At 42.4% G+C, this 26503-nt stretch overlaps 1 protein-coding gene across 1 annotated transcript in view; it reads left to right on the top strand.

Annotated features, from left to right (window-relative positions):
* LOC144721263 (ephrin type-A receptor 4-like) overlaps positions 1–26161 on the top strand; it is a 42107-nt gene extending 15946 nt beyond the window's left edge. The window contains exons 6-17 of the mRNA XM_078598754.1: positions 7895–8019; positions 11830–11992; positions 12551–12644; positions 13400–13464; positions 15568–15693; positions 17234–17419; positions 18382–18443; positions 19362–19571; positions 20053–20202; positions 21547–21740; positions 22880–23035; positions 24349–26161. Of these exons, the coding sequence (XP_078454880.1) occupies positions 7895–8019; positions 11830–11992; positions 12551–12644; positions 13400–13464; positions 15568–15693; positions 17234–17419; positions 18382–18443; positions 19362–19571; positions 20053–20202; positions 21547–21740; positions 22880–23035; positions 24349–24451 (1634 nt within the window). The 3' untranslated portion in view covers positions 24452–26161. The remainder of the gene's footprint in view (positions 1–7894; positions 8020–11829; positions 11993–12550; positions 12645–13399; positions 13465–15567; positions 15694–17233; positions 17420–18381; positions 18444–19361; positions 19572–20052; positions 20203–21546; positions 21741–22879; positions 23036–24348) is intronic.
* Positions 26162–26503: the final 342 nt, after the last annotated feature.

Raw genomic sequence — 26503 nt, 5'->3', positions numbered from 1 at the left:
GATGTTTTTTCTGGATCTATACCATATCTGGAAATTGAATATGGATGTCACACTGAGCATGGGCCTTTCCGAGGAGTATGGAAACGCTTTTAAACTCTTGAGCAGAGCGGCGCGAGTTGATAATGTGGTCGCCACGACGACGGGTAGCCGACTTTAACGCTGGAATAAATTACGGAACTTGTTATAGACGCGGGGCATTTTTAGTTATTGCTGCAAATTAATTAATAATGGGACACATTGGCTACGGTTTAACGGAGGGTTAATGGGCATTAAGGTTTCATGGTGTGCCTTAGTCTGCTCATGGGGTGTGGGTGATGGGTGAGCAGCTGGTCGAGGTGTGAAGCTAACACGAGTAATGTGCAAGATCCTGCGTTGCCTGCCCTTGTAGAAAGTTAAATCGGTTTTATTTGAGCATAATTTGCTCCACGCAAATTATGCATAGGTTTTTTTTGTTGTATCCAGGATGTCGAGCGTGTGCCGTACAGCGTTTTCCCGTTGCGTGGGCAAACACTGCGATAGTTAAATAAATAAATGCATTTCTGGAAAATATCTTTGAAATGTTTAGGCAAAGCAGACTTACGGAAGGCGCGGGAGGTTGTGGATACACGAGCGGTACCGTAAGACCTGACTTTAAGAGCTAATGCAAATGCCGGGATGAATTTATAAACATTCGAGTTGGTACAGAAAACAAGAGTGCTCTTGTAAGAAGTAAGAGCACACACATGGAAACCATTTTGGCATTGTGTTGCACACTGTTTACACACACATCCATCACGTTTTGGTGAGAAGCCTCATTCACAGGAGTGTTTACAAAATCCTCCCAATGATTGGCACGTCTAACAACAGGAACCTCAACCTTTGTGACGGTGTAAACATGTAAACATCCTTCCCATGCTCTACTTTTAGCATTTACAAGCACCTGCCCGGTGGGCTTCAGAAACGCAAGTGTGGCCACCTTGCAGTAAACAGTGCGTCCATGGAGCAATCAACCGTTAAAACATCATTATAATTCGACAGCAGCTTGATTTGCGTGATTGTGATGTTGTGAGTATGTGAAGGACGAAGCAAATGCCAAAACACCTAACAGCGTGCATTTTCTTCAACAGCTCACAGCAAAATCATTTGAAACAGTAACACATGAGATGCCGGCAAACACCTGGGATTTTATCAGATCTTCATGCGGCGTGTCTCGCCAAAGCCCTGTAAGAAACGTGGCAAAAGTGTGTCACGTGTGTGCACGATAGTGACAGCTCAGTTGCCCTTCCATCATCATTCTTGCGTGTCCTTGGTGTCCAATTTGAGCAACTCAGTCTGCTGCCGGTGATAATGATAGGATTCGATCGCTTATAGGTCACAGACTTGATTTTTTATCAGCCTGTGGTGGTGGTGGCCAGCTCTCTTACCACTAATGCTCACATAGTGATGACAATTCTGTGTATGGACACTACCCCCTCACTTACCCCAAGTCATCGCAATTCACTTGTGTGTCAGCGCTGATGATGATGAACACATGTGACTTTTAGAGGCTATATTCTTAGGTTTTTTCGGTAAAGTCACGTAGGTAAAAAATTTAAATTAATAAAAGTAAAATAAAAATAAAATAAAAATCACGACGTTTCGGAGGCAACACAAGCTTCCGTCTTCAGGTGGAACCGTCACAGCACGATAGCTGTATCAAGTGAGAGACCGTCTTCAGGTGGAACCGTCACAGCACGATAGCTGTATCAAGTGAGAGAAATTCCAAGAAACAGTATTTGTATATATACTGGTTGAGGGTGGGAGGAGCCAAGGTAGGCCCTGAATATTATTTTTGTGAGGTTCGGTGCAGCTGAAGCACGCTGTTAGGAATTTTAGAGGCTACCTGGACCCGTGTGCACTCTGCACGTTTGCAGACAACTGTTCACTCTCCCATATGTGTAGCCCACAACTGTTTTAGGAGTTGAACTGGATTTGCTATAGCAGCATAGGTGGATTTCCAGGTTGTAAGATTTCACTTTGGTGCATGGTAAACGGCTACAAATACATGCACGAACCTTGCTTTCAATCTCTGGCAAGTTTGCGAACCATTTCCTATTTGACACACTCTCCAGGCATGTGTCGGCATACTCTCTGAAGGGTGTGGTTGTCCTTTTTAATATTTGTGAAAGGAATTAAAATCCTCCTCACTCTTGCCCCCCCGGGGTTATGGCTGAATTTCGCAATGTGAGATTCATTGCCAAAAGCCCTGTTGCCTTGCTCTTTTTTTATTTGACAGTCTCAAACTTATTCTCCACTTTTAATGGAGAGCAGAGGTCGCAACCGGGCACCCGATACCCGTACCCTACCCGATACCCGGCTACCCGTACCCGGCCGGGTTCCCGGCCGGGTACGGGTACGGGTTGGCCGTGAGTCACTGGTGAGTCACCGTTTGTCACTCATTCCCCAACGTCTTGTCTCTTTTCACAATTCAAGTTCCTAGAATCAACCCACCCATGCCTGCAACATGGCTTCATCCCTGAGATCGCAATGGGGTACCCGATACCCGTACCCTACCCGTACCCGGTCGGGTACGGGTAGCCGGGTATCGGGTAGGGTACGGGTACGGGTACCCGTTTGCGACCCTGGTGCGGCCGGGTACGGGTACTGGTAAGGAATCAAAACTCGTTTGCGACCTCTGATGGAGAGGCAAGTTTGTTGATAGAGCAGCTTAGATGCCTGGACTTAAGAGGCTGATATGTGTGTAATCCAGAACTCTGGAGGCAAGGGTCAGTTGATGACAGAGTTTTCAAACTCCCAAACTGTGAGGTAGCCAGGAGATGGTATTTTGGCAAATGGGTTCTGAATCCATCTGGGCAGGCTTTGGGTGTTATCCACGCATCTGCATGCTTTCCGTCCCATGTGCAAAACAAATGGAATTTGCCAAACTTACCAATTAAAAATCCTCCTGAAAAAATATTTTTCCTGGATGAAGCTAAAAAAAAGGGGATAAGGTATAGGTCGATCAAGATAGTATGGCTTGGATTGGGTTGAAGTAATTAAAGAATATTATTTCATGTCGAATTTGATGAAAGTCTTGGACAGCTCTTCATTGACCAACACAAGGTGTTGCATTCTACTTAGGCGCCTGATTAAGCGGTGCTAGTGAATTGCTACATCTGCTTCTGAAAATGCGACAGAGCGTGTTTATGTTGGCGTAGTGAAGTGTGTGGTGAAATGTGGATCGTAGGAGCCCCCCCCAGCATAAGGGTTTGATAATTAAGCTGTGATAATTCCGTGAGGACAATAATTATTTTCTTGGTTCTTTCGGTAAAGTCACGTAGAAGGGAAGTAATAAAACAATACAAACAAAACATAAAAAATAATTCTCACGACGTTTCGGCCACAACGCAAGCAGCCGTCCTCAGGTGAAACCAGGTCTGTCGAGGCGACAGCGTCTTAGGCGCTTGATTAAGCTGTCGCCTCGACAGACCTGGTTTCACCTGAGGACGGCTGCTTGCGTTGTGGCCGAAACGTCGTGAGAATTATTTTATTATGTTTTATTATTTTAATACTTCCCCTCTACGTGACTTTACCGAAAGAACCAAGAAGATGAATTCCTGCAGTCACGAAAGCTTTAAATCGAAATTTAATTATTATTTTATTAGGCCGAGTTCCAGGTCGTGTCTAAAATTTACATCCCTGCGAATGAGCCACTGTTTGTGGAATATAATGTGTTTTGAAAACGTAGAAGTAAACAGCGAAGTTTTGTTTTTGTTTAAAGATGTGTAGTGCATTGTGTGTACATATTCCACAAACATGTACCATACCTATGAATACGCTGTGGACAGCAGCGGAGAGTGCAGAACGATCCCATGATGTACTTCATTACGCTCACAAGTCTATGCTTCTTGCCTTCACCAACTAGCACTGACCAGCGTGGTGAAGTATGGTCAAATAGCTCCCACCACCCACATGGCGTGGGCAGGCCCTCATCCAACAGTGGATTTACAACAAGGCTGTATACGTACTGTATACAATATAAAGACGCCGTATACAACAGAGTATAGTTTTTGTTTCCCAATGTAAACTTCCTTGTCAAGATGCTGCTTAATATAATCTCCGTGCCCAGGGTGTATTCTGGTTCGTGTTTCATTGCACGTAATAAATGTCATCTGCAGCTTCACTTAACAGGCATTAGACCATGTTGGAACGTACAAAAAAAACCAGATGACTACAATACAATTGTAAATATCCAGAAAACCCGATACCAGTTTCAGACATGTGGCAGTTCGTTTACAAATGCTCGCATATAAATAATCATCTCACATTCTATTTTATGCTTGAAAGGAGTTATGGAGAATGGCCTAGGTTTTTTATCCATCCTTGGCAGCCGGGCGTCTGAAGAAATGATTAAAGAGCTGGCGAACAGGAAACGTGACACCACGCCCCCCCCCCATCGTCCACAGCCCCACACCTACCTGATGCCAGCTTGAACGTTTCCCCATCATGCACGACTAAACGTGTGCTTGACGCCCTCTATTAATTCAAAATTGGGGAAGAATGATGGAATCTTAGTTCAGCGGCGTCAGCACTTCTTGGGGGCAGTCATAGCTCTTGTGCAAAAGCATATCTGCAATGAGTGTTTTTTTACGCGTTGAAATAAGTTGTCGAAAAACGCTCCGTGACTAGTCGTGGGTCCCTGTAATCTTGCTGCCTGCAAGGGGTGTGGCATTTAATCGCCATGAATGCGGGAAATGCAATGTTAGCTAAGGGTTTTACGGTGTGCCGAGAGCGAACGCAAGATAGTTGCTGCGCGTGGTTTTATTCAGCGGCATGAAATGTCACGTTAACGCGGCGCGTGCATTGTAAATGTAAAACCTGTTGAAAAAACCACGAGAACAAAGTGACTATGGGCAAGAGCAAGCTCCTTTTGTCGTAAACTTCCATTTCCTCTCGGCGTATATTCGCCTCTCCGCGTACAGGTCAGCCCGCGACTGCTCGCTATGGCTTAGGGATGTGTTCCATATTTTTGGCCTATGTATTGAAACATCGGGCCTTGGATGTAACATTTTTGATAATCCGAATCTCCTTGGTTTTGTTGCGGATTGATCTGAAAGTGCGACATCACCAGAGGGGACGTCGCCATCCGTTCCATCGCGTTTCACGCTTTTCCACCAAAAAGAAAGTGGCGCCACGTGACATCGGGCGACCGTCACTTGTGTTCGCATGAGGACACGTCACATTATTATATAATGTAAAAAGTGATCCCACATTTCGCCGTAAAAGATTGTCTCTAAAAAAATAAGATTTTTATTTTTTTAAATTTTAGGTGTATCTAAAACGCATACTACGCTTCGAAGCAGATAAGCCCAAACCTGCTTCGCTCATAGACGTTCACCCACCCGTGACTTATCACCACCAATTTGGCTCGAGGGGGAATGCAAGACAGGTTGCGGGAGGGCAGAGTCGGGTGTTCATTCACAGGGCGAGGCCGTGGTTTTGGTGCGGTACACTGGTGGGCGTCGCGAGAGAGATGTGTCTTGTCGGGGCCTGTTGTCTGTGCGGTCCTGAGCCTGCAGCTGTCCCCCACTCACGGCCTGTCATAGCTTGTGGAGATTCGAGGTGTCATCACTCAAAAGAGCCACCCTTCCCCCCCCCCCCTCAACTGAGATGACAGCCTCAGTGCAGTTGGTTATGTACGGTGTGAAAGAAGTTCAACATAAATTTCGATTTAAAGCTTTCGTGACTGCAGGGATTCATCTTCTTGGTTCTTTCGGTAAAGTCATGTAGAAGGGATTTAAAGGAATTTGGGCCTTCTACGTGACTTTACCGAAAGAACCAAGAGGAAGTTCAACATACATACAGCCAAAGCAAATCCCGCGCAGATCCGCACTTCCTATATTTCGCGAGACGGCCCCTGTCAGCGGCTTGATTGTTTGAAGGTGCAAATCCTTTATATGCCGGACTGCATATATATACTCTGTCGTCTTGTATATGTGCCAGTCATTGTTCTTCCGTATGGGAGCATCTTAACTTAGCAGGTGTACAATAAAAAAATATTGTTATTGCTACTACTATATATGGATTTTCTATTTACTTAATAATTGTAGGGAATAATGTGTTTTATTTGGCACCATTACATAGGGATTTAACATATCCAACCTTAGAAAAGCTCATCATGGGGATTTGTTCGTCACCTTGAATACTTGTAACACGTGAGTGTAATTATACTGCAGCACTACTGGGTTAAGGTGGGATTTTGATTTTTTTTGTCTACAAATGCACATGAAGATAACAATCACCACTCTATTCAAATTCATATTCTGTGCGTATGCTATTTTTGCGAGTGTTTTTTTTTTTTGGCAAGATTGGCATTGTACCAGGTGAGAATACGCCGTAAGAAATTACTTAATTTAGGCTGAGCCAACCCAAGGGAGGCCCCAGGCTAGGTGCAGATTCCAATTGCCACTTGTAGCCTAGGTCACTAGAATTGTGGTAACAAAGCACTCTGCATGCGTACAAAAGGCAAATATACCCCTGTATAGACTCAATCGAAGGGAAAAAACGACCAGGACGGCCAAAAACGACATGGCTCAGTAACATCAAAACATGGCTACAATTAACAACAGCACAAACTCTACACGCCGTGCTAGACCGGGACCAATATCATCGTGAAGTCGCACACGCCGTTAGGCAGCACTAAAGAAGAAGATAGACTCAAACTGCAGACTGTAAGAGAAAATACTGTTAGTGAGCACCTATTAAGGTCAGTATGACCCAAGAGGGGGTGGCACCATGCCTGTCCACTTTTGTCTCCCAAGTGCTCCTATTTACAAACATATGTATAGGACCAGGTGCTAGTAAAAGGCTGATTTGACCTCGAGGGGAGACCCACGATGAGTCGTCTGGCTGGGAATGAAATCTAGTTTGTTGCGATTTTAACAAAGAGAATGCACGCACACATGCAGTATATTAAGTGGATGTGAAATAAATGTTAAACAAGCAATGTGTTTGAGATGCTGTAAACGTTAGCTTTAGTGTTGCAATACAAAGCTATCTCTATATTCAGTGTGATTTTTCTTCTTAAGTTTATCGTGGTCTTTTTGTGTAATTACACGTTGTGCATGAACAGATTGTTCAAATGAAATAGCTTTTCGAGAACGGGAAATTCGTTGTTGATAAGGAGCTTGGTTTGACGGAAATGATGTTGATTTTGATGGCCATAAATGTTGGCCTGTGACAACAGGGGAGAGTGGCATGCAATATTAACTGCCATGGCAACCTGGACGTGTCAAACGACACACTAATGATAAAATCACCTGAAAAGAGAATTCATGGTAATTGAAGTCATGTAAATCTGATATGCATGAAAAATGTGATAGGCACACAGAGATATGGCTTCTAAATCTGCTTTGGCTTTATTAAAACATCAAACGAAATCACGCCAAATCTCGCCGATAGTTTGCTTTGAGGTTGCATCCACATTTATGAAAGTTGGAGAATATTTTTCAGAATCTTACAACTCCCCAAAAACGCCATATATTATGCGGCCACTAGTTTGGTATGTGTATAGTGTGAGTCATAACAAATGGGTGAATGTGCTAGTGATCGCAGTGATCAGGTATTACGGGGGCGGATGTAAAACTGTCAGTTTGTTGAGCCATTTTCCAAAAGCATTTCTCATATTTCTGTTCTTAAATGTTTTTTTGTGACGTGGGAAATGGAGGTGTGGGAGTGCTTTGCTGAAACAGTCTATCACCACAAAGGTGATGATAGATTTAAAACAATGTTGAATACATTCCGCTGTTTTGCCAGTTTTAAAGAGAGAGAGAGTAAAGTAAAAAAAAATGTGTAATACTGTTAACAATTGACTCATTAACATAAACACACTGTATAATACATATTTCTGTTGCTTTTTGTTGTCCCTATGTTCCAGCTCCATCTAAAATCAGGTCACTGTGGTACGAGATGCAAACCAAGGACCACGTGAAGCTGTCATGGTTCCAACCAGATCACCCAAATGGAATAATCCTGGACTACGAAATCAAGTACTACGAAAAGGTATTGTTTATTCATTAAGACTTTCGAGGGTGAAACAAGCGGTTAGCAGAGGTGGTCAAACTTTCTGACCCTACGAGTCCACGTAACTAAATCTTCATATGACTGAGATTCACTAGACGCTGAACAGGTCACATGGGGTAGTCAACCGGCCGTTTTTTCTCGTGGTGCTGGTTGGCTGTGGAGTGGTGAATTTCGAAATCTGTGGGAGCGCCTTGGGAGTACTCGTGTCTGGCTCCACTGGCAGCATTTGAATGCTCCGGCCCACTCCTCCAATGTGTAGATTTTCATTATTTTCAGTAAAGTTGAAATGTAAAACATTAGCTGCTTGGAAACTGCTTGGGAGGAGCATGCAGCTTGCAGGCCACAGTTTGGCCACCACTAGTCTATAGCTTTTATTTCAGTGCAGCAGATAATCATGGCAATCAGCTGACAAACATGTCTAATGTTTGACTTCAAACTGTTGCAATAGCCAAAGCGAGAGGCATGCTTCCCTCAGCGGCGATGTGCTTGCCAGAAATGTACCTTGGCCTTGCCCACAATGTGTATTTGCACTTCTCACAAAGCATACGGGAAGGGTGATTCTTACTCGGAGGTTATAACACCCAGATGTCAATCACACTCGCAAGCTAGCATTGCACGCCTCCATTCTGTTCGGCCATTCATCTGGGAACCGAAGTCACGATAAAAGGGGCCTCGCATTGAGAGGCCTAAATAAGTGTCAAGGATAGTGCCTGCACTGTGTACTTATTCCACAGCCAGGCACGTAATGGCACAGGGCGCGCTGCACCACAAGCCCACAGGCCTTTGCGTTTTCTTCGTGACATGTGGCAATTGTTTCCCTGGCTTTATGTGTACAAAGTTATTCGAAAAGTCAAACCTGCCTCCACCAACATTGTGCAATGACCACAGTAGCTTTAATATAATTTGTTTACTGCGCGCTGTCATTCCACTGCTCGATAAAGGCCACCCAATGCCACATTAACGTTGTGTGGTGCAGGAATTAAGACATATCCAGCGACACAATGGTGCGCTGGGTTGAGACGTGACACAGATAGATATGAATAAATGATCAAAGAAGGTTCGGCTGTGCGAGTGCCAATGCTGCAGGGAACGCTATGCAGACGATAATAATATAAAAACTATGAGTCCTAATAGACAGGTTTTACTGAATGCAGCATAGTCATGTGATTCACTACCTTCGAATGAGCACTGCACAGGGGCACATCAAAGCGAATTGCACTTAGAGGTTGGCGCAAGTCGTAAGAGCAAAATAAATGACGGAGGGCGTTTAAGGTTTTATAAATGTATTTACTTGAAGTAAATGATTTGTCGGTCTTTGCTTGACATTAATGTAATTGTCACTCTTGCAAACAATGCTCTACATAAAATATTGCAGCGGGGCAATTGCCCTTTTTGAAAATAATAAATTATTTTTACTGTATGTGACAGTCGCTGGAGATCAGGGATGCCTCAACTGATTACTGTGCATCAACTGCCATACTCAATTTTTACAGCTGAATAATATACATGTGAGTAAAACAATGTTAGTTAGAAACTTTGGAAATTATACATTGTTCAGTTTATTTTCAGCGTCGTCACGCAATTTTACGACCCATGATTAATGATTTTGTAGTGACAGTGATCATAGTCATAGTAACAATCTAATGGCGTTGATTGCAATGCAATACATAAATACATTTTTACGATTTTAAACGTATGCATTGGTATACAAGCGTAGAAGAGGGCATGATTTGTTTCTATAGAAATGCCTTTGTTCCACATAAAGTCCAGCATCCTATATCCTATATCGAAATACATTGACAAGTGCTCAGTGGCAGGCTTTAAATAGCCAATTGCAATTGTGCAGGAAGTTATCCAAAAGGTTTCCCTGGGGGGGGGAAGAACTCGGCAGTTCCCTCTTTGCTAAGAAACAATGTGTTTGTTTTTTGATCTATTTATTTTTGTCACACGATGCTGCAATCTCAACCGCCTCGGTTCCAAAAAAATTCCAGCCCCGCCTCTCTAAGCTTCCTCTCGGCCGCTGAAAGAGCCCCTCCCAGGGTCAGAGCCCTACACAAATATGTGTGTTTGACCCGACATATACCTTCCCGTCATTCGACGTAATGGTTACACTTTCAGCAGCGGTAACACGGGCGCGTCTGTAAATGGTCACGCTGTCACAGCGGCAATATGGACCGGCCTATGAAACCTCTTATTCTCCATGTCCCTCCACCGTGCAGTATAAACGTTACTCAATTTCCGCCTTTGAATACAGCTGTTAATACTCTGGGTTATGTTTAGCCCCTTCACCTGCTCTCTCCACTTCCCAGTTCCTCCCTCGGCTCATTTATCTTTTAACATCATTGGTATCCAAGGCATTGTTTTCTTTGTCACTCTATCCCTCAAACACAATCATGCTCTTTCTATATGCTGTGCGTTATACGCAGTGTACTTTTCATGCAGGCGATTATAAGCTAAGCCAGTGTAGTATCAGTCTGCCTGTGCTGAACGAGCATGAGTAATTGTTTTTTTCCAGAAGGAATATTTTACATTTATATTCGAGAAACTTATTTCGTTTAAAATTTATTTGGAAAGCCCATTAACATTAATTTGAAAGGTCATGCTGTGGTTTATTGAAATTATTTCATATCTTCATATCTGTCCCCTTTAAACCATGCGCAATGGCAAGGCCTTGCACTCAAGGAAGCTCTACAAAGACTCTCTTGAGCATAATTTGTCCAAAACATCCACATTGGCCAGATGTCTTAAATGCATTATTTTAATGTGTTGCCATTTTCACACCTTTATGGCTTTTGATAACCGCACTTTTAAAACATATTTCATCGTAATATAAGCGTGTCTGCTTTATTTTATGTATATATTTGTTTATAATTAATGGTCAGTCTTCGAGATACTGACACAGTCTGTTTGCTGTGTGAAAAACTTCCTTGGTAAGGTGACCTCAAATTTGAATTTCATGTAAGTGGGATTCTTGTTTTTGCGGAATTGCAGGTGAAGGGTCGAACAGTACTGGTCTAAATGTATGCATGACTCTATAAATGTATGTAAATTAGCACACACACCAAGCTCTGCGTTTGTGTTTTTGGGGGAGCGGTGGTGCAGTAGTTAGCGCATACCCCCCCACCCCCCTCCTGAGTTTTATTCCAGGCCCCAGATAACTTCAGTGGTGAATATATGAACTGGTCCAGGGGCCTCCATTACTTAAATGAGTACCGTGTGCAGTATGAAATCATCAGCACTGGGGAGACAAATGCGGCTGGGAGTGGTTAAGGCCACACCACCGCAGTATGCCACTGACTGTGCTAAGCCTGCATAGGTGCTCACTTGGCCTAACAGTCTGCATAGCTATATTTGTAATTTTGTGTTTGTGTGCAACAGTGCTTTCCTTATAACTGGAGTTGAACTGATTAAAGCAATGTGCTAAAATCCCTTCCATTTCAATGTCAGTTCTGGCATATGTCGGAAATAACCGTACACAGCAAGTATAACCGCCCCCCCCCACCCCCTTAGATAAACTCATCAGAGCAGAATATGGGGTGATTTTCATCTACACCAGTGCTTGGGGAGGCAAAGGCGGCGACAGGTGATCGGCGTACTTTGTACTGCACTCCCGCGTGTGCAGTGTCAGCGCTGATAGATGCTCACGAACAGTTATTGGCCTAACAGCCAAACGTGCTGAAGTGGGCTGGGGTGGGGGGAGGGGTTCCTTGTGTTGTTGTGCATGCGACAAATGCCCTGGTCGCTTGAGTCGCGGTGGACTTCACGCGTGCGCCGCGCATCCTCTCCCAGGGCCAGCGGGACACCAGCTACAACATCCTGCACACCAAGGTGCCGTCCGCCAGCATCGAGGGCCTCCGGGCCAAAATTGTGTACGGCTTCGAGGTGCGGGCGCGCACGGCCGCCGGCTTCGGCAAACCCAGCGACCCCGTGGAGATCAACACCGACCAGTACCGTGAGTTCCACAGCCAGGACAGCGCGACGGACACTGGGTACAAGGCCAATACTGGGCGATCACAAATGGAAACCAAACACCACCTTTGTTTCGGAAAAGTCGCATAGGTATAAAAATCTAATGAAACAAAAAAAACATTTTTTGTTTTATTTTATTTTAATTTTATTTGTCTACCTACGTGACTTTACCGAAAGAACCAAAGAGTATGGATTCCTGCAGTCACGAAAGCTTCAAATCAAGATTACCACCTTTGTCATTTAAATGCCATCCTGCTTTATAGTTTTGCTGGCGTAAGGTACAGCCAATGATGCAAGGTGGATCGTTTTAAACGATGGGCAATTGGGTGTCTTCTAGTAACCACGTGTTAAGCGGTCGACAAGATAACATCGCCGGCTTTGTAGTGAAGAGAAAGCGGCAAACAATGCTTAAAATTGTATTTGCCATCGCAGTTTTAATTTATACAAAAAAATGTTGTCTAGATATAGTAGTTGTATTACATTGTGGCGGTGCTCTTGCTGGCGATGCACATGTAAATGGGCTGCTCTGGTGGCTTGACAGAACACTCCAATACGACTCGCGTGGCCGTCATCGTCGTGTGTGCCGTGATTCTTCTCACCTTCATCGTCTTCACGGTGTTCTGCATCCGGCGAAGGTGAGCACTCTGCGCTTGCACAAGCGGCAGTCTCTGAGCGATGTGCTGTGCTTGAGCTAGGTCTGTGTCGGATGTTCAATCTGTCTTCTCTTCAATGGGCCAATGTTATATTGTTGTTTGGTCTGAAGCTTATATAATGTTGTTGGTTTTTTTCTTCCCTCAATGGCTGGAATGAGATGAAGTTGTTTTGGTTATAACATTGACAGTAATGAACTGTTTTCTCTGGAAAAAAAAAATTCCTTAAATAAAACTCCACGTTATTCATAAAATAAATTAAACGAACCTTTGATAATATTTTGCTATTTAATGAAATTTTTGAGCTTCAAATGAACTATTAACCATGCCCAGGTTATTACAATAACATAGAACAATACATACGTTGGCCATAATTTCGACAATTCGTGTTTAGTTATTAGAGTTCTATTTCAATTCTTTGGATAAATATTTCTGCAAGGAGGATTGTCTTGACACTAGGTTCCGTTGACACAGACACGGCATTATTTACAGTATTCTTGGCAGGGCATGTTATTTTTCTTTCTCTGGCTTTACAATAGTCTTGGGCCACATTGTGCAAATTCGCAGACCCCCTAATTGATATCTAAATAAACCTTCAGTGGAAATAAGTAATCTCTGAATATTTCAAACCACGATGATATCCAAGGTCAACACTATGGAATGTGAGCCCCTGAACGTTTTAACACATGAGCATTATTTAGCATTGAGCCATTTTCAAGTATCTCATTACTGTGTTCTAGGAAAATGCGCAACATGACACCGCAGAAGGATGAAGAGGAGAATTACCCCTTTAAGAATGAAGAAGGTATGATTTACAGGGAATTTTAATGGCACTGTGTGGCATATGTTTGCTTTTAGCATTGTCAGCTCTGCATTACAGTGGGGTTCTATAATTGGGGATAAATATGATCGAAATTAATTTCCAAATTACCGTGCTTCCAAACAGCCCATTGTCAAACTGCCTGCATCCAGTTTCTGACTGGTAATGTTGCCCCACAGGTGCATTGCCATGGGCTGCTAAGCAGCTTGACAAGCACTTCCCAAGTTGGCAATCAGCATATTTTTGGGAAATCTGAGACAAATTATACGAAGGGCACTGCTTAGTGAGGCTGGTGACGCTGATAAGGATGCAATTACCGTACTCCCTCGATTATAAGATGATCCGAAAATTAAGACCCACCTCAAACATGTGCCCCGTGCCAATAACTTTTTTTTTAAATCTGGTCACACACGTATGCAACTAGTGGATAATTGGACGAACCCACAACTTTGCTTTAAAATTAAAAAAGGATAAAAGTTCGTCTTATAATCCAGGTAATATGGTAATAAGTTTCATAACATTGTTCACAACTTTTGACATTGCTTGCTCAATAAATGTTCTCGTCATTGGCGATACAAGATCTATCATAATAATTTAAACTTTACAAACGATCTCTGTATGTTGTGGGTCACTGCTGCATGGCAATTGATGCGAGTTTCACTGTGGGCCCAGAGTGAAACAGCGTTGTATTGATGGCAGAATACAGAGCTGCAACGACACAATGCATTAGGCTTGCTCTACGCTGTACGCCGTCTTCCTGTTACCCATCCGCCTGTTGACTCAAAGGGCTGTACAGTTACGTTGGATGTCGGGTACTGTACACGATTGTGACTTGGTTGCTACCCAGCACGTGGTTTGGCATGCTTCGGTGCTGCACGTATTATGTTTAAAGTGTATTTACATTAAAAAGTGACATCTGTGTTTCCACTATCAACAATAGCTTCCTTCCATCTTTATCAATGCACCATCACCACAGTGGAACTAATGGGGGGGGGGGGGGTTAGCTCAAGATTAATCTCTAAAAAAAACAGATATAGATGTTAACTGGGAAAGCAAGGCATTTAGCTGAGGATGAAAATGTTTATACGAAATGTAAGGCTGTTAAAATTAATTAATTGGGCCAAGCAAAATAACAAAATAAAGACTCTAAATTGTCCGTTGGGGTGTTTTTTTGACGTTTAAAAGTTCACTGTCAGGTTTTTTCATCAAAATCGGTGAAGAGGGAAAATAAAAACAAAAAAATGGCAAACATATATAGCTTTCAGATAAACTGACGGGAAAATATACAGGGCAATAGATTTGGCATGCAGACATCAATCTTAATATGCAAAGAGATCATTGCAAAAGTTGTATTTCCGCAGCTTGTCTCCATGACAACAGTATATCCACATTCCTGCAAGCAGAGTGGATGTGGAAGCACAAAAGAAACCTCATGCAGGATATTGAAATTTAACCCCCATGGTGTCTCTGCCAACCCTTGAGAGACATTGTTAACGCTGATGCAGCCACGGCAGGCAGATAAAAGCACGCAAACTCCGTCGGCTTTGCTTCTTTTAAAGCGTGCCCTGCTTGTTGAGCACTTGTGATATCCGCACGGTGTGACAATGAGCCGGTTACGCACCGACTGCACAGAGGCGCACAGAGGCGTCGTCCTGAGTTTGTATCTGCCCTGGCATTTATACTGCCGCGTCTGGCACGTACGTGGCTTTGGCAGGCGGAGGAAACGAGACTGCTCGATGACGGAGCAGAAGAAAGGGAGATGAATTTTTTTTAAATTAAATATCATATGGTTAAATACAGAAATATAAAGTTCCATTTGCGAGCAGGAGTACGTTTAAATATACATGCTTAATGGTTAAGTGCAGTCTCTGCTCTGATTTACATTCCTCTTTGCCTTTACACCCTATTTAAAACAAGCCCAACTCTGGGTGATTAGGACATTCCTAAAAGCATTAACACATGTGTTCAACACCCACCCTACCCATTTTATTCCAGATTCCCATCCGCTTTGCGATCTTCACCCCTGTTTAACACTGTTGGGTTGAATGCCTTTAATTCTGTGCCCTGTTTGCATTCCGGCCCTTGCAGTGAAATTCCCCAACCGGAGGAACTACGTTGACCCCTTCACGTACGAAGACCCCAATAAAGCCGTCCAGGAATTTGCCCGCGAGATTGAGCCGTCCTGGATAACCATTGAGAAGGTTATCGGATCAGGTGAGGCCCTGGATGTGGCCACACATACAGGCTCACGTCCTCACGGTTTCCCACCCCCGCCCACCCCTGCAGTACAAATACCGGGACATATGAGAATAAAATAGGATGGTCCTGGGAAAACTAGGGCAGGTGGTAACCCTATTACAAACGTGCTTGTGTGTGACTTCATTTATTAACACATTGAGAGGCACGTTTTGAATAAACAAGCAGTGTAAGTTAACTGAGATCCTGTATTGACCAAAGTATTGATGGTTATAAATATGAACAGTGGTCCGTTTATTTATGAAAAGGTGGTTTGGATAGCACTGCTTTTCCGGCGCCTACAATGTCCTTTTGTTTTAAAGTCACCTGGTCACATTTCCTAAAATTATAGTATTGTTTTTTTTAAGCAATAGAATGCGGGCGAAGCTTCCTACTTGTTCGTCGTTATACAGATGCAATGGGCAACGGTGTTGCCAATAAACGGCACAGAGATGAAGCGATTGCAGTGAAGCCATTCCCCCCTCCCCCATGACCCATCCCTGAGCTTCCTTCCCTCAATTATCACCGCATCCACCGTGGAGTTCATTATCTTGGTAATGAGCCAAGCCGTTGCATGAGCATATGACTGCAATGATGAAGGGTATTGAAAATGCACCAATTAGAAACGCACACACACGGGTAAAAGCAATCTTCAGTGCTACTCAAGCAAACCCAAACGTCTATTTTGGGAGCATTGTTTTATTTTATTTTACTAAAATTCATTAAAAAGTAAATACATTTTTTGGTTCTGTGTTTCCCTTGAGATTTTTCATTTTATTTTGCCAGCTACACGAGCGACTGTCGCTTTGACAACTACATGAGTTTCAACAGATCTCTCTATAGCGGCAGAAATGCACATCTATCTCATTATTTAACATCCAAAAACATGAGCACAGGCTTTTGCTCTAAATGCTTCGTGCGGTCTACCTTATGCAACGATTAGACTGATGACTGATGAGAGAATATTTTACTGTCTGCATAATGTGAAACTAATGAGTTCATCCCTCGGCGATTAACTTTACCAACTGGCCTGCAAAACCCAAAACAAGCCCCAATGTTTTCACATTGGGGTTTATGTGTGAAGTTATCAGTGGCTGGGCTAAGCCCATCAAATATTGCTTTTCGCTGAGGACTAAGTTAATCTCAATTAACCAACCACAATTCTAGCTGGTGAACTGAATACTGCTGGCTCAATAACAAAGTCAATGATGCCCCTTTCCCATATTTGTCTCTTCACATTAAGAGCTAAAAGTATTTTGTTTAAGCACAAACCATTGGCCTCACATGCTTGTTGGGGGTGCTTATGATCGGCAACATGGCGTTCAAAGCAAGCAAACTTTGGAACGTGTTTGAACATTTAACATCTCGTCAGCAGTCAGGTTTTCTTTAACCATCGCTGCTAAACTGCCTGATGTTTCTAGGCAACGACCCTTTCAGCGCTCTGATATCGACTGCAGTCACGGTGAGGGTTTTCCAGGTCATCTGGGGATGAACATGAATGTTTGTGGCGGGCGTGCAGGCGAGTCCGGGGAGGTGTGCCGAGGCCGCCTGCGCGTGCCGGGCCAGGCCGAGGCGCCGGTGGCCATCAAGACTCTGAAGGCCGGGTACAGCGAGAAGCAGCGCAGGGACTTCCTGAGCGAGGCCAGCATCATGGGCCAGTTTGAGCACCCGAGCATCATCCGCCTGGAGGGGGTCGTCACCAAGAGTGAGTCGCTGAGCGCACTGAGCGGGCGAGCGGGCGCGCGGGAACAAACACGCCGAGTGCTGGCAACAGCACTGCCTTTTTCAGGCTGTTGGGCCTAGTGCATGGGAGGGTGGTGTGGTCACAATCGTGCTCGGCCGTCTTTCATCGTCCCAGTGTTGGTGTTTACACACCGCAGCAGGTAATTCGTTCAAGGCTGAGTCAACCTCGTGGAGGCCCAGGACTGTTACTGTTAAGTTTTTTCGGTAAAGTCACGTAGGTAAAAAATAAAATTAAAGTTAATAAAAGTAATAATGGAAATAAAATAATAAATCACAACGTTTCGGAGGCAACACAAGTCTCCGTCATCAGGTGGGACCGTCACAGCTAAAATTACTGCTTCAGTTATTTGCCACTGATGTTAACCATGGCTGAAAATGGAACCCTGTCACTCTACACAAATTCTCACTCACATTGCTGGGCAACACATGAACACAGACGTACGCAATTATAGACGGTTGGAATAAGTACAGCCACGCAAACATTAGTCCTAGGCTTGCGTATGTGCTCGCACATACAGGTGCATCGACAGGCACTCTTGCGAGGACAAGGACAGGGAGTGGCGCACATGTACACACAAGAACAAAAACGGATGTAATCACGCCACACGCGCGAGCAAAAAGAACACTCACGGCCGTACACTCTAAGCCGAAGTGAGCACACACACACGAGCTGTTTTAATATTTAAAGCACATGATGCAGAATTATGCCATGATAGTAACATTGCTCACTCGTTCTTTTTATCTGCTCCGTCACTCCGTCAGTTCACTTAAAGCAGCCTACAAGCCCTTTATTTTGTTAACAGTGTTGTCATGGTTTAACTTTGAGATACGATCGATCATCAGGACTCCTTATCACTCCAGTTGCATTCCGGGAGTAATTATTTGCGGCAATGTTTGTGATGGGCTTTCCTTCCTTGCCTCTAGGCAAGCCGGTGATGATAATCACGGAGTTCATGGAAAACGGCTCCTTGGATGCTTTCCTGAGGGTGAGTGCTTTCTTTTTTCTTTGACCAAAAAGGGTAGTCTTTTACCTAAACCAGATTGCATATCCTTGCATCCGTTAAGTACTGAAACAGCACGTAACCTGATATACTGTGTGCATATATTTAACGTAGTTTGAAAAAAAAAGTTGCATATATATTACAACATATATAAAATTAGTGTTGCATTGAACTCCTTGCAGTCGTTGATTTTAATTACGATGGCCAAACATGTTGTAGCGATTCATTTTTATTTCTTTAATGGAGGAGACCAGAAGTACTTATTTTCTGGCTTAGCATGATTTGGGAGAGGTTGTGGTTGGCAGAGTTTATTGTTTTAAATTTTCCTTTCATAGCTTCCAGAAGCGGGTCTAATCATTCGAAGAGTTACTGCCAAGTTATAATTAAAAGAGCCTGTGTAACGTTTTGGAACAGGTGCCCAGCATGCAATGATATATGTTAATTGTTTATTACGTGCCAGCATTTTTAAAATTTATATTTCAATGGAAAACAAAAACGTTGATACTTATGTATAATTAAACCTTTGGGACGAAATTAAATTCCTTCCTTGCACAAGATTCTAACTTCCCCAGTTAACAGTTAGGTTTGTGTGTGAGAATTAATGGTCGTTCATGCAGGGTGATCCATTCATAGACACCCTCTGTAATAATATGGATAGATTATAGAGAACAATATTTGAGTTTAAAGGTGGTACATGAGTGCCTCAAATCGCAGTGTACATATGAAACGCTTCTACACTCTCCTCTGAAAGATGTGGAACCATTGCTTTGATGATTTTCAATCAGCTGTTTAGAAAAATATATATAAGAGGGTCATGGGAAATTCAGTGTGATATCGATAAAAAGGATCACCGTGTATTTTTTTCTGCGCTATATTCACATTGCCTTGGTTCTCACCTTGCAGGGGAACGACGGGCAGTTCAACGTGGGACAGCTGGTGGGCATGTTGAGGGGCATTGCGGCCGGCATGAAGTACCTGTCCGACATGAACTACATCCACCGCGACCTGGCCGCTCGCAACGTCCTGGTGGACAGCAAGCTGGTGTGCAAGGTGTCCGACTTCGGGCTGTCACGGGGGCTGGAGGACGATCCGCAGGCCGTCTACACCACCCACGTGAGCAGCTCCCCCCCCCCCCCCCCACACGCTCCTCACACAGCCTGAGGACCAGAGTGGGAATGCACACTCACTCACTGAGACTCATCACCACCCAGCCTAGAGACTCACAGCGGAGATTCACACTCACTGAGACTCATCACCACCCAGCCTAGAGACTCACAATGGAGATTCACACTCACTGAGACTCATCACCACCCAGCCTAGAGACTCACAGTGGGGATTCACACTCACTCAGACTCATCACCACCCAGCCTAGAGACTCACAGTGGAGATTCACACTCACTCACTGAGACTCATCACCACCCAGCCTAGAGACTCACAGTGGGGATTCACACTCAGTCACTGAGACTCACTCGAAGTCTCAGAGTGATACTTCTGATACGCGATTCACTAAGACCTAGGATCTTAACAGATGGCTAGCATCATTATGGAAGCTGATAAGAGCTGCTGTTGTTGTTGTTGTTTCTGCTGCGCGCAGGGCGGCAAGATCCCCATCCGCTGGACGGCCCCAGAAGCCATCGCCTTCCGCAAGTTCACATCGGCCAGCGACGTGTGGAGCTTCGGAGTCCTCATGTGGGAGGTCATGTCCTACGGAGAGAGGCCCTACTGGGACATGAACAACCAGGACGTGAGTGTTAATCCTTAATTGTAAGCGTGTCTATCATCTTTCGATTTAAAGCTTCTTTCGTGACTGCAGGGATTCATCTTCATGGTTCTTTCGGTAAAGTCACGTAGAAGGGAAGTAATAAAATAATAAAAATAAAACACAATAAAATAATTCTCACGACGTTTCGGCCACAACGCAAGCAGCCGTCATCAGGTGAAAACCAGGTCTGTCGAGGCGATCGAGTCCGACAGAGTCAGACAGAGTCAGACGCTGTCGCCTCGACGCACCTGGTTTTCACCGGAGGACGGCTGCTTGCGTTCTGGCCGAAACGTCGTGAGAATTATTTTATTGTGTTTTATTTTTTATTATTTTATTACTTCCCTTCTACGTGCCTTTACCGAAAGAAACAAGAAGGTGTCTATCATCATCATCATCATCAGTCTAAATGTATCTCCTGCTGGATGATGAGCTCCTTTGGAATTCACCTCCGTAGTGTGGTTTATAAACGTATTAAACCAGACGTATAAAAAATACAATGAACCCAGCATGTATGCTGCATGATATGTATCATTTGTTCTTGTTATTTTTATGATAGTACTGATTGTTACTAATTATAATGTATACATTATGTATTTATTTTCTTTACTCTTGTTGTGTATTTAAGTCCCTTTTGCATTCAATGTGTCACAGAGTATTATGTATTACAATGTTAAATTCATTTTAAAATGCCAACAACAAAAAACATCCAATATTAATCAGTGTTATGAATTATTGACTGACATTACAAATAATTTACGGCTTCTGTGTATTCACGTAAAACTAAAACAATCCCGAACAAGAGCCACAGGAAATCACAAACAAATGCCTTTTTACAGCTCTTTATGAATTTAACAAAAGTCCACACTAGCCTGGAATCATCACACCTCACAAATTAACTTAATTTGGCAACGAGGAAGAAAACAGTCAGATTCCATATTTTACCTGCCGGCATGCATCCGATATATAAATGGTTGCTCTCACACTGACATTTTAGATGTACAATAAAAAATTATGCGTGTTTTTACTTTTTAATTTAAGCCTAGCTTTGTCAGTGCTTCATTGCCAAAAATATATTTTAAGTCTACAAATACTAGGCATGACGTTATTTGATATGCCTTCATCCAGCAGTGGCGTAATAATGAGTTCAGATTCATGGTCCATACGGGTTATGCAATGGTGCTAAACCTGGCCTATGTTCTGGCCACATTTTACAACGACCTTTCAGTCTTAACGGTTGAACATATCCATAGCCAATCAATGCACGCCACACCCCATATCTGCCTTTCACTGCCACGAGGGTCCTCACCATTTTGTTGCATCGTACAGGTGATCCAGGCCATTGAGGAGGGCTACCGATTGCCGGCGCCCATGGACTGCCCGCCGGCGCTGCACCAGCTCATGCTCGACTGCTGGCAGAAGGAGCGCACAGAGAGGCCCAACTTCGCGCAGATCCACGCCTACCTGGACAAGCTCCTGCAGAACCCCGTCAGCCTGCACGCCACCTCGCAGTCCAGCGTCGAGTGAGCACTGCGCGTGGCCTACTGCCTCCCCCGTGATTGCAAAGTGCTCGATGCTGCCATGGTGCAATGATTGACCGCCACTGAGATGACAATTGAGAGGTCGCTGGTTCAATTAGATCTCCGGATGCAGCAGATGTAACAAAATCAGGACAAGTAAAATCTTGCCACCTCTGTCTACCCAGCAGTACAAATGAGTAACACTGCAGGTCGTCGATTGGCAGCTTACTCATGGTGGCGTGATTGTGGGTTATATCTGACCTAATTCTAAGATGCCTGGCCAGCTAAATGAGCAGGCCAAATACTTTCCAGATAGGCTCTCTAGAGAGCTCCCTGCAGTGGAGGCCATTCCATCAGCAGTGGTGTGAGCGAGCAATTGCAGGGCTCCTTCTATACACATTACCTAAAGGCTAGCTTGTTTTCTGTCAGATATAATGGTGCAAATACTAAATGTTCTCATCATAGTGGTGACCTGCCTCTGCTCCGCAAATCAATTTGGGTACCCCGGTGGCAGGATGTCAAATACCTCGCCTGGTGTACAGGATGTCATGGTATACTCTTAGTTCTTTCGGTAAAATAATAAAAATAAAATAATAAAATCACGACGTTTCGGAGGCAACGCAAGTCTCCGTCATCAGGTGATTTTATTATTTTATTTTTTATTAATTTTCATTTCATTTTTTACCTACGTGACTTTACCAAAAGAACTAAGAGTATGAATCCTTGCAGTCACAAAAGCTTAAAATCTAGAAAGAATGGCATGGGTTCGCGTGGATTTTTCTCCGGGTCCTCCGGTTTCTCCCTCCACATTTATAAACATCCATTTAGAGTATTTGGCTGCTTAAAATGGCCACGTGATGAGCCACTTCGTTAGCTATCATTTGGGGTTGGGTCGCTTCTGAAAAATAGCTATATAGCTCATTGAGCCTGACCTGGTAAAATAAAAATAATTGTTTTAAATACTTTTATTTCAACTGACCTATAAATTTGTGTGAACCCAATGATGCTTATTTGTGGACTACAGTGTTAAAATAAACTGCATCTTTCCAGGCACTTGTGGGATCCAAAGCTATGGTTAACAATTTGAAATAAAAAATTCCGCCCATAATTTTGAATCGGGCCCTTTCGCCGCACGTCGACAGGCTGTCGAACCCGTTGCTGGAGAGGAAGGCTCCGGAGTACACGATGTTCTGCTCGGTGGGGGAGTGGCTGGATGACATCAAGATGGGACGCTACAAGGAGAACTTCACCAACGCCGGCTTGGTGTCGTGGCCTGCCGTCGCACAGATGACACCAGAGTAAGCCTCGCTGCACCGTGCACAAGTTTCTTTGCTAAAGACGGTGGAATTGGCACCGACCAATATTTTATTTTGTTCGGGGGCTCCTGTTTTTCATGCAGAATCCTTAAGGAAATACGTCCCAACGTTATTTTAGCCTGCTGATATTGTCTGAATTAATTGCACTCATTAATTAGTTATGTTTATTGTAACGGGTGAGAACCCGTCGAGACAATAATCTTTCTTCACAAGGGATGCCAAGGATAAAAATGGATGCAACTTTTAATTATTTAGTATCATTCACTAATTATTTAAAGCAGCCATCCATTTACTCATGAATGTGCTTTGTTCCATTTATGTCTGTTGATGGAAATGACTCAGTAGATTGTATGCACTGGTGTGTGGCATTCCGTCAACTGTAGTTGCTTTGGAGGGAACAATAATCAATACATGCAGTACATAACAACAATGTTTTGCACAGATCATATACAAAACATTCTATATGTATGTTTATATGTATAACAGACGCCACATGCATAGTAATGCTTAGATTGATTATAGTTATGCTATTTATACAGAGCAGTAGATGTTAAATTTTTTACTTTTAACTTACGTGACTGCAGGAATTCATATTCTTTAGTTCTTTCAGTAAAATAACGTAGATAGAAAAAGAATAATAAAAATAAAATTTAAATAAAATAATAAAAATATTTAACAAAAACATAACAATAAAATAATTTTGTTTTATTTTTATTCACGTTCTTTTTTTTATCTACGTGACTTTACCGAAAGAACCAAAGAATAGTAGACATGTTCCAGAATATATTGAAACTGCCACTCGATTGCATAAGGAACTTGGTTCAACTTGTCAATGTGAGTCATTTGGATCGGACAATGAGACATAGTCACATTGACATCATGTTAACATCAGCACTCATTTAGATGCAGTCCATACTGCTGAGACATACATGTAGTTTGGCACTTGGCATTTTGGAAGCAGAAAGCCATTTTATAAATGGGCATAAATAGCAAGTATGACTTAACAGAGTTTACTTATGGGCTGCTGCAGTCAGTGATGAATTTAGCGGTGACCCATATCGGTGTATTTAGCTGTTCCTATTCCTGGTTCTTTCGGTAAAGTCACGTAGAAGGGAAATAAAAAAATAAAAAAAATACAGATATCTTATGTTTTATTTATTTTATTTTATTATTTCCCTTCTACGTGACTTTACCGAAAGAACCAATAATGTGAATCCCCGCAGTCACGAAAGCTTTAAATCGAAAATTGTCTGTTCCTGTTTACATTTTAACATGAACTTCTGTGACTCCTACAGTGACCTACAAAGACTTGGAGTGACCCTAGCCGGACATCAGAAGAGAATTATGACCAGCATCCAGACCCTCCGAGTCCAGCTTGCCAATGCGGTGCGGACATAAACGAGCGTCGGAGAGAGAAGTTTCACAACGTCAGAGCAGAAAGAAAAGCAAAACAATTGTGATTTAGGGAGACGTTATGTTGCACGTGTGTGCAAGTCTAAACTTCACGTGCACAAGAATGAACAAGAGCTGCAATACTACCCTGCATACGAAAATGTTGGAGTAAGATTGTAGATCTTAAAAATGAAATGCTGAACGGAACACGTTCGTTCACTTTGTTAATATTTTTTAAACCATCAACTATCATGATTACTAATCAACGTCCTGTAACAGTAATGAGTGAACACACGTCTGTACATACTTTAGCCCTGAACGAATAATAAAGCTGCATGTTTAGTTCATGTGGATGCAATTTGCACAGCAAATTGAGGCACATTGATGAAAGTACTTTTAATAGACGGTAATTAGGTTACCTGTTTTGTTTATTTTAAATGTAATATTTTCTATTATAATGTAAATGTGTCATGCTTTTGCTATCAATATGGTGAAACATTTTATATCGGGTCTATTGCTGCACACATGATCATAGGTGGATCAAATACATCCACAGAACTCGCTCTGCAGTACATTGCATGTGGCAAGCTGGTTGGACAATACACGTCCATTCTAACCATGTTGGATCAAGGTCAGCGTGTATATTTTAAACGATGTATGAAGTACGTCTGAAAGCGAGTTCTTAATGTTTATCATTTCATACAGGGGTAATCGTTCTGCATTCCAATAATTGGGATATTGTGTACAAATGGGGTAATAATTGTAAGTTTTAATTACTTAACATTTAATAGGTTTTGTGATGAGCTACATGTACAAAACGATCAAATGAGAGTGTACGGTGTATATATCTTACATTTAGTGTAAAGGCGAGACAATCAAACCGTGTACGTGTGTTTTGTTGTACAGCATTTCAAAGTGGCCTTTCGATGTACTAATTTCATGATATCCATTTTAATTTTACCAAAGATACTGTAATCACTCATCATTTTATTGGTTTTTTTAAAATTACTTTTATAGTACCTTTTATGCAATTTTGTCCTGTGTGCTTCCTTGACTTAAATTGGAATGGAAATATGAATAGACATTAATCGGTAAACACAAAAAATATCTTGACAAAAGAAGTGCACTTATAATAATAACAGTGACGTTTAATTGTTCATCAACCCAACAATATTATTAACAATGATGTAACATTTGCGTGGAATTTTTGCATCGGTGAAAAGTTGTCATGCTAACCAATGGATCTGATATTTGAAATTGTCTGCGCTGTTGTCCATTGCTTTAAAAAAGCACCTTTTTATTGACCTCAAGTCAAGGTACCAATATTGTATATGCAGTTGTAAGTAATACAGAGTAAAAAAATAAATACTCCTATGATGTTTAGGTAAGCAAAATGTATCTTAAACAACGATGAACGTTTAAACTTTCATTTTAATTATTGATTATCACTACATTTATCTATCTTTACCTTATGTGTGCCTTATCTTGTAGCTATTTTTCTTTCAGCAATTGGGATTTTTTTCTTCTTCATGAAAATACAATCGGTTCTGTTTTGCTTATTTATTTAAATTATTTATATTTATTTACAGCATTGACTTCCCCCCCTGCATTAAGTGTGCTCTCCTATTATTATTATTATTTTTGCTAAACATTTCCTGACGCCTCTGTATTTGTGTTCATTGTTGTAAATACAGTATTAAATAATATTAATAGTAATTGTGTCGTTTTGCTGACTTCACATCACACAATGACCGCGTTGAAAGATATTGCATACGTAAGTAAAACAAATGTTCAATAAAAACTATAAAACATTTTTTTAACACTATTTACTAAAACTAAACTGAACTCTCACCATGATTCAGTCATTGCAAGACCCAATTGTGGCGTTATTATTGATAATTACTGCGGCTAAAGTTTTCATCTAAAGCTTCATTTGCTTTCACATAGTCAAACTATATTAGATAATTATTTAAAAATATATATTTTTTTTAAAGAAAAATTTACCTTATAAGTGTTTGTTTTCAGTCGCAATCTTATATAAACTAACATTTCCCACAT

This window comes from Lampetra planeri, chromosome 11 (genome assembly GCF_965212315.1).
Source record: "Lampetra planeri chromosome 11, kcLamPlan1.2.h2, whole genome shotgun sequence".
NCBI classification, from domain to species: Eukaryota; Metazoa; Chordata; class Hyperoartia; order Petromyzontiformes; family Petromyzontidae; genus Lampetra; species Lampetra planeri.
Note: the sequence above shows the minus strand (reverse complement) of the source record. Positions and strands in the feature narration are given on the sequence as shown.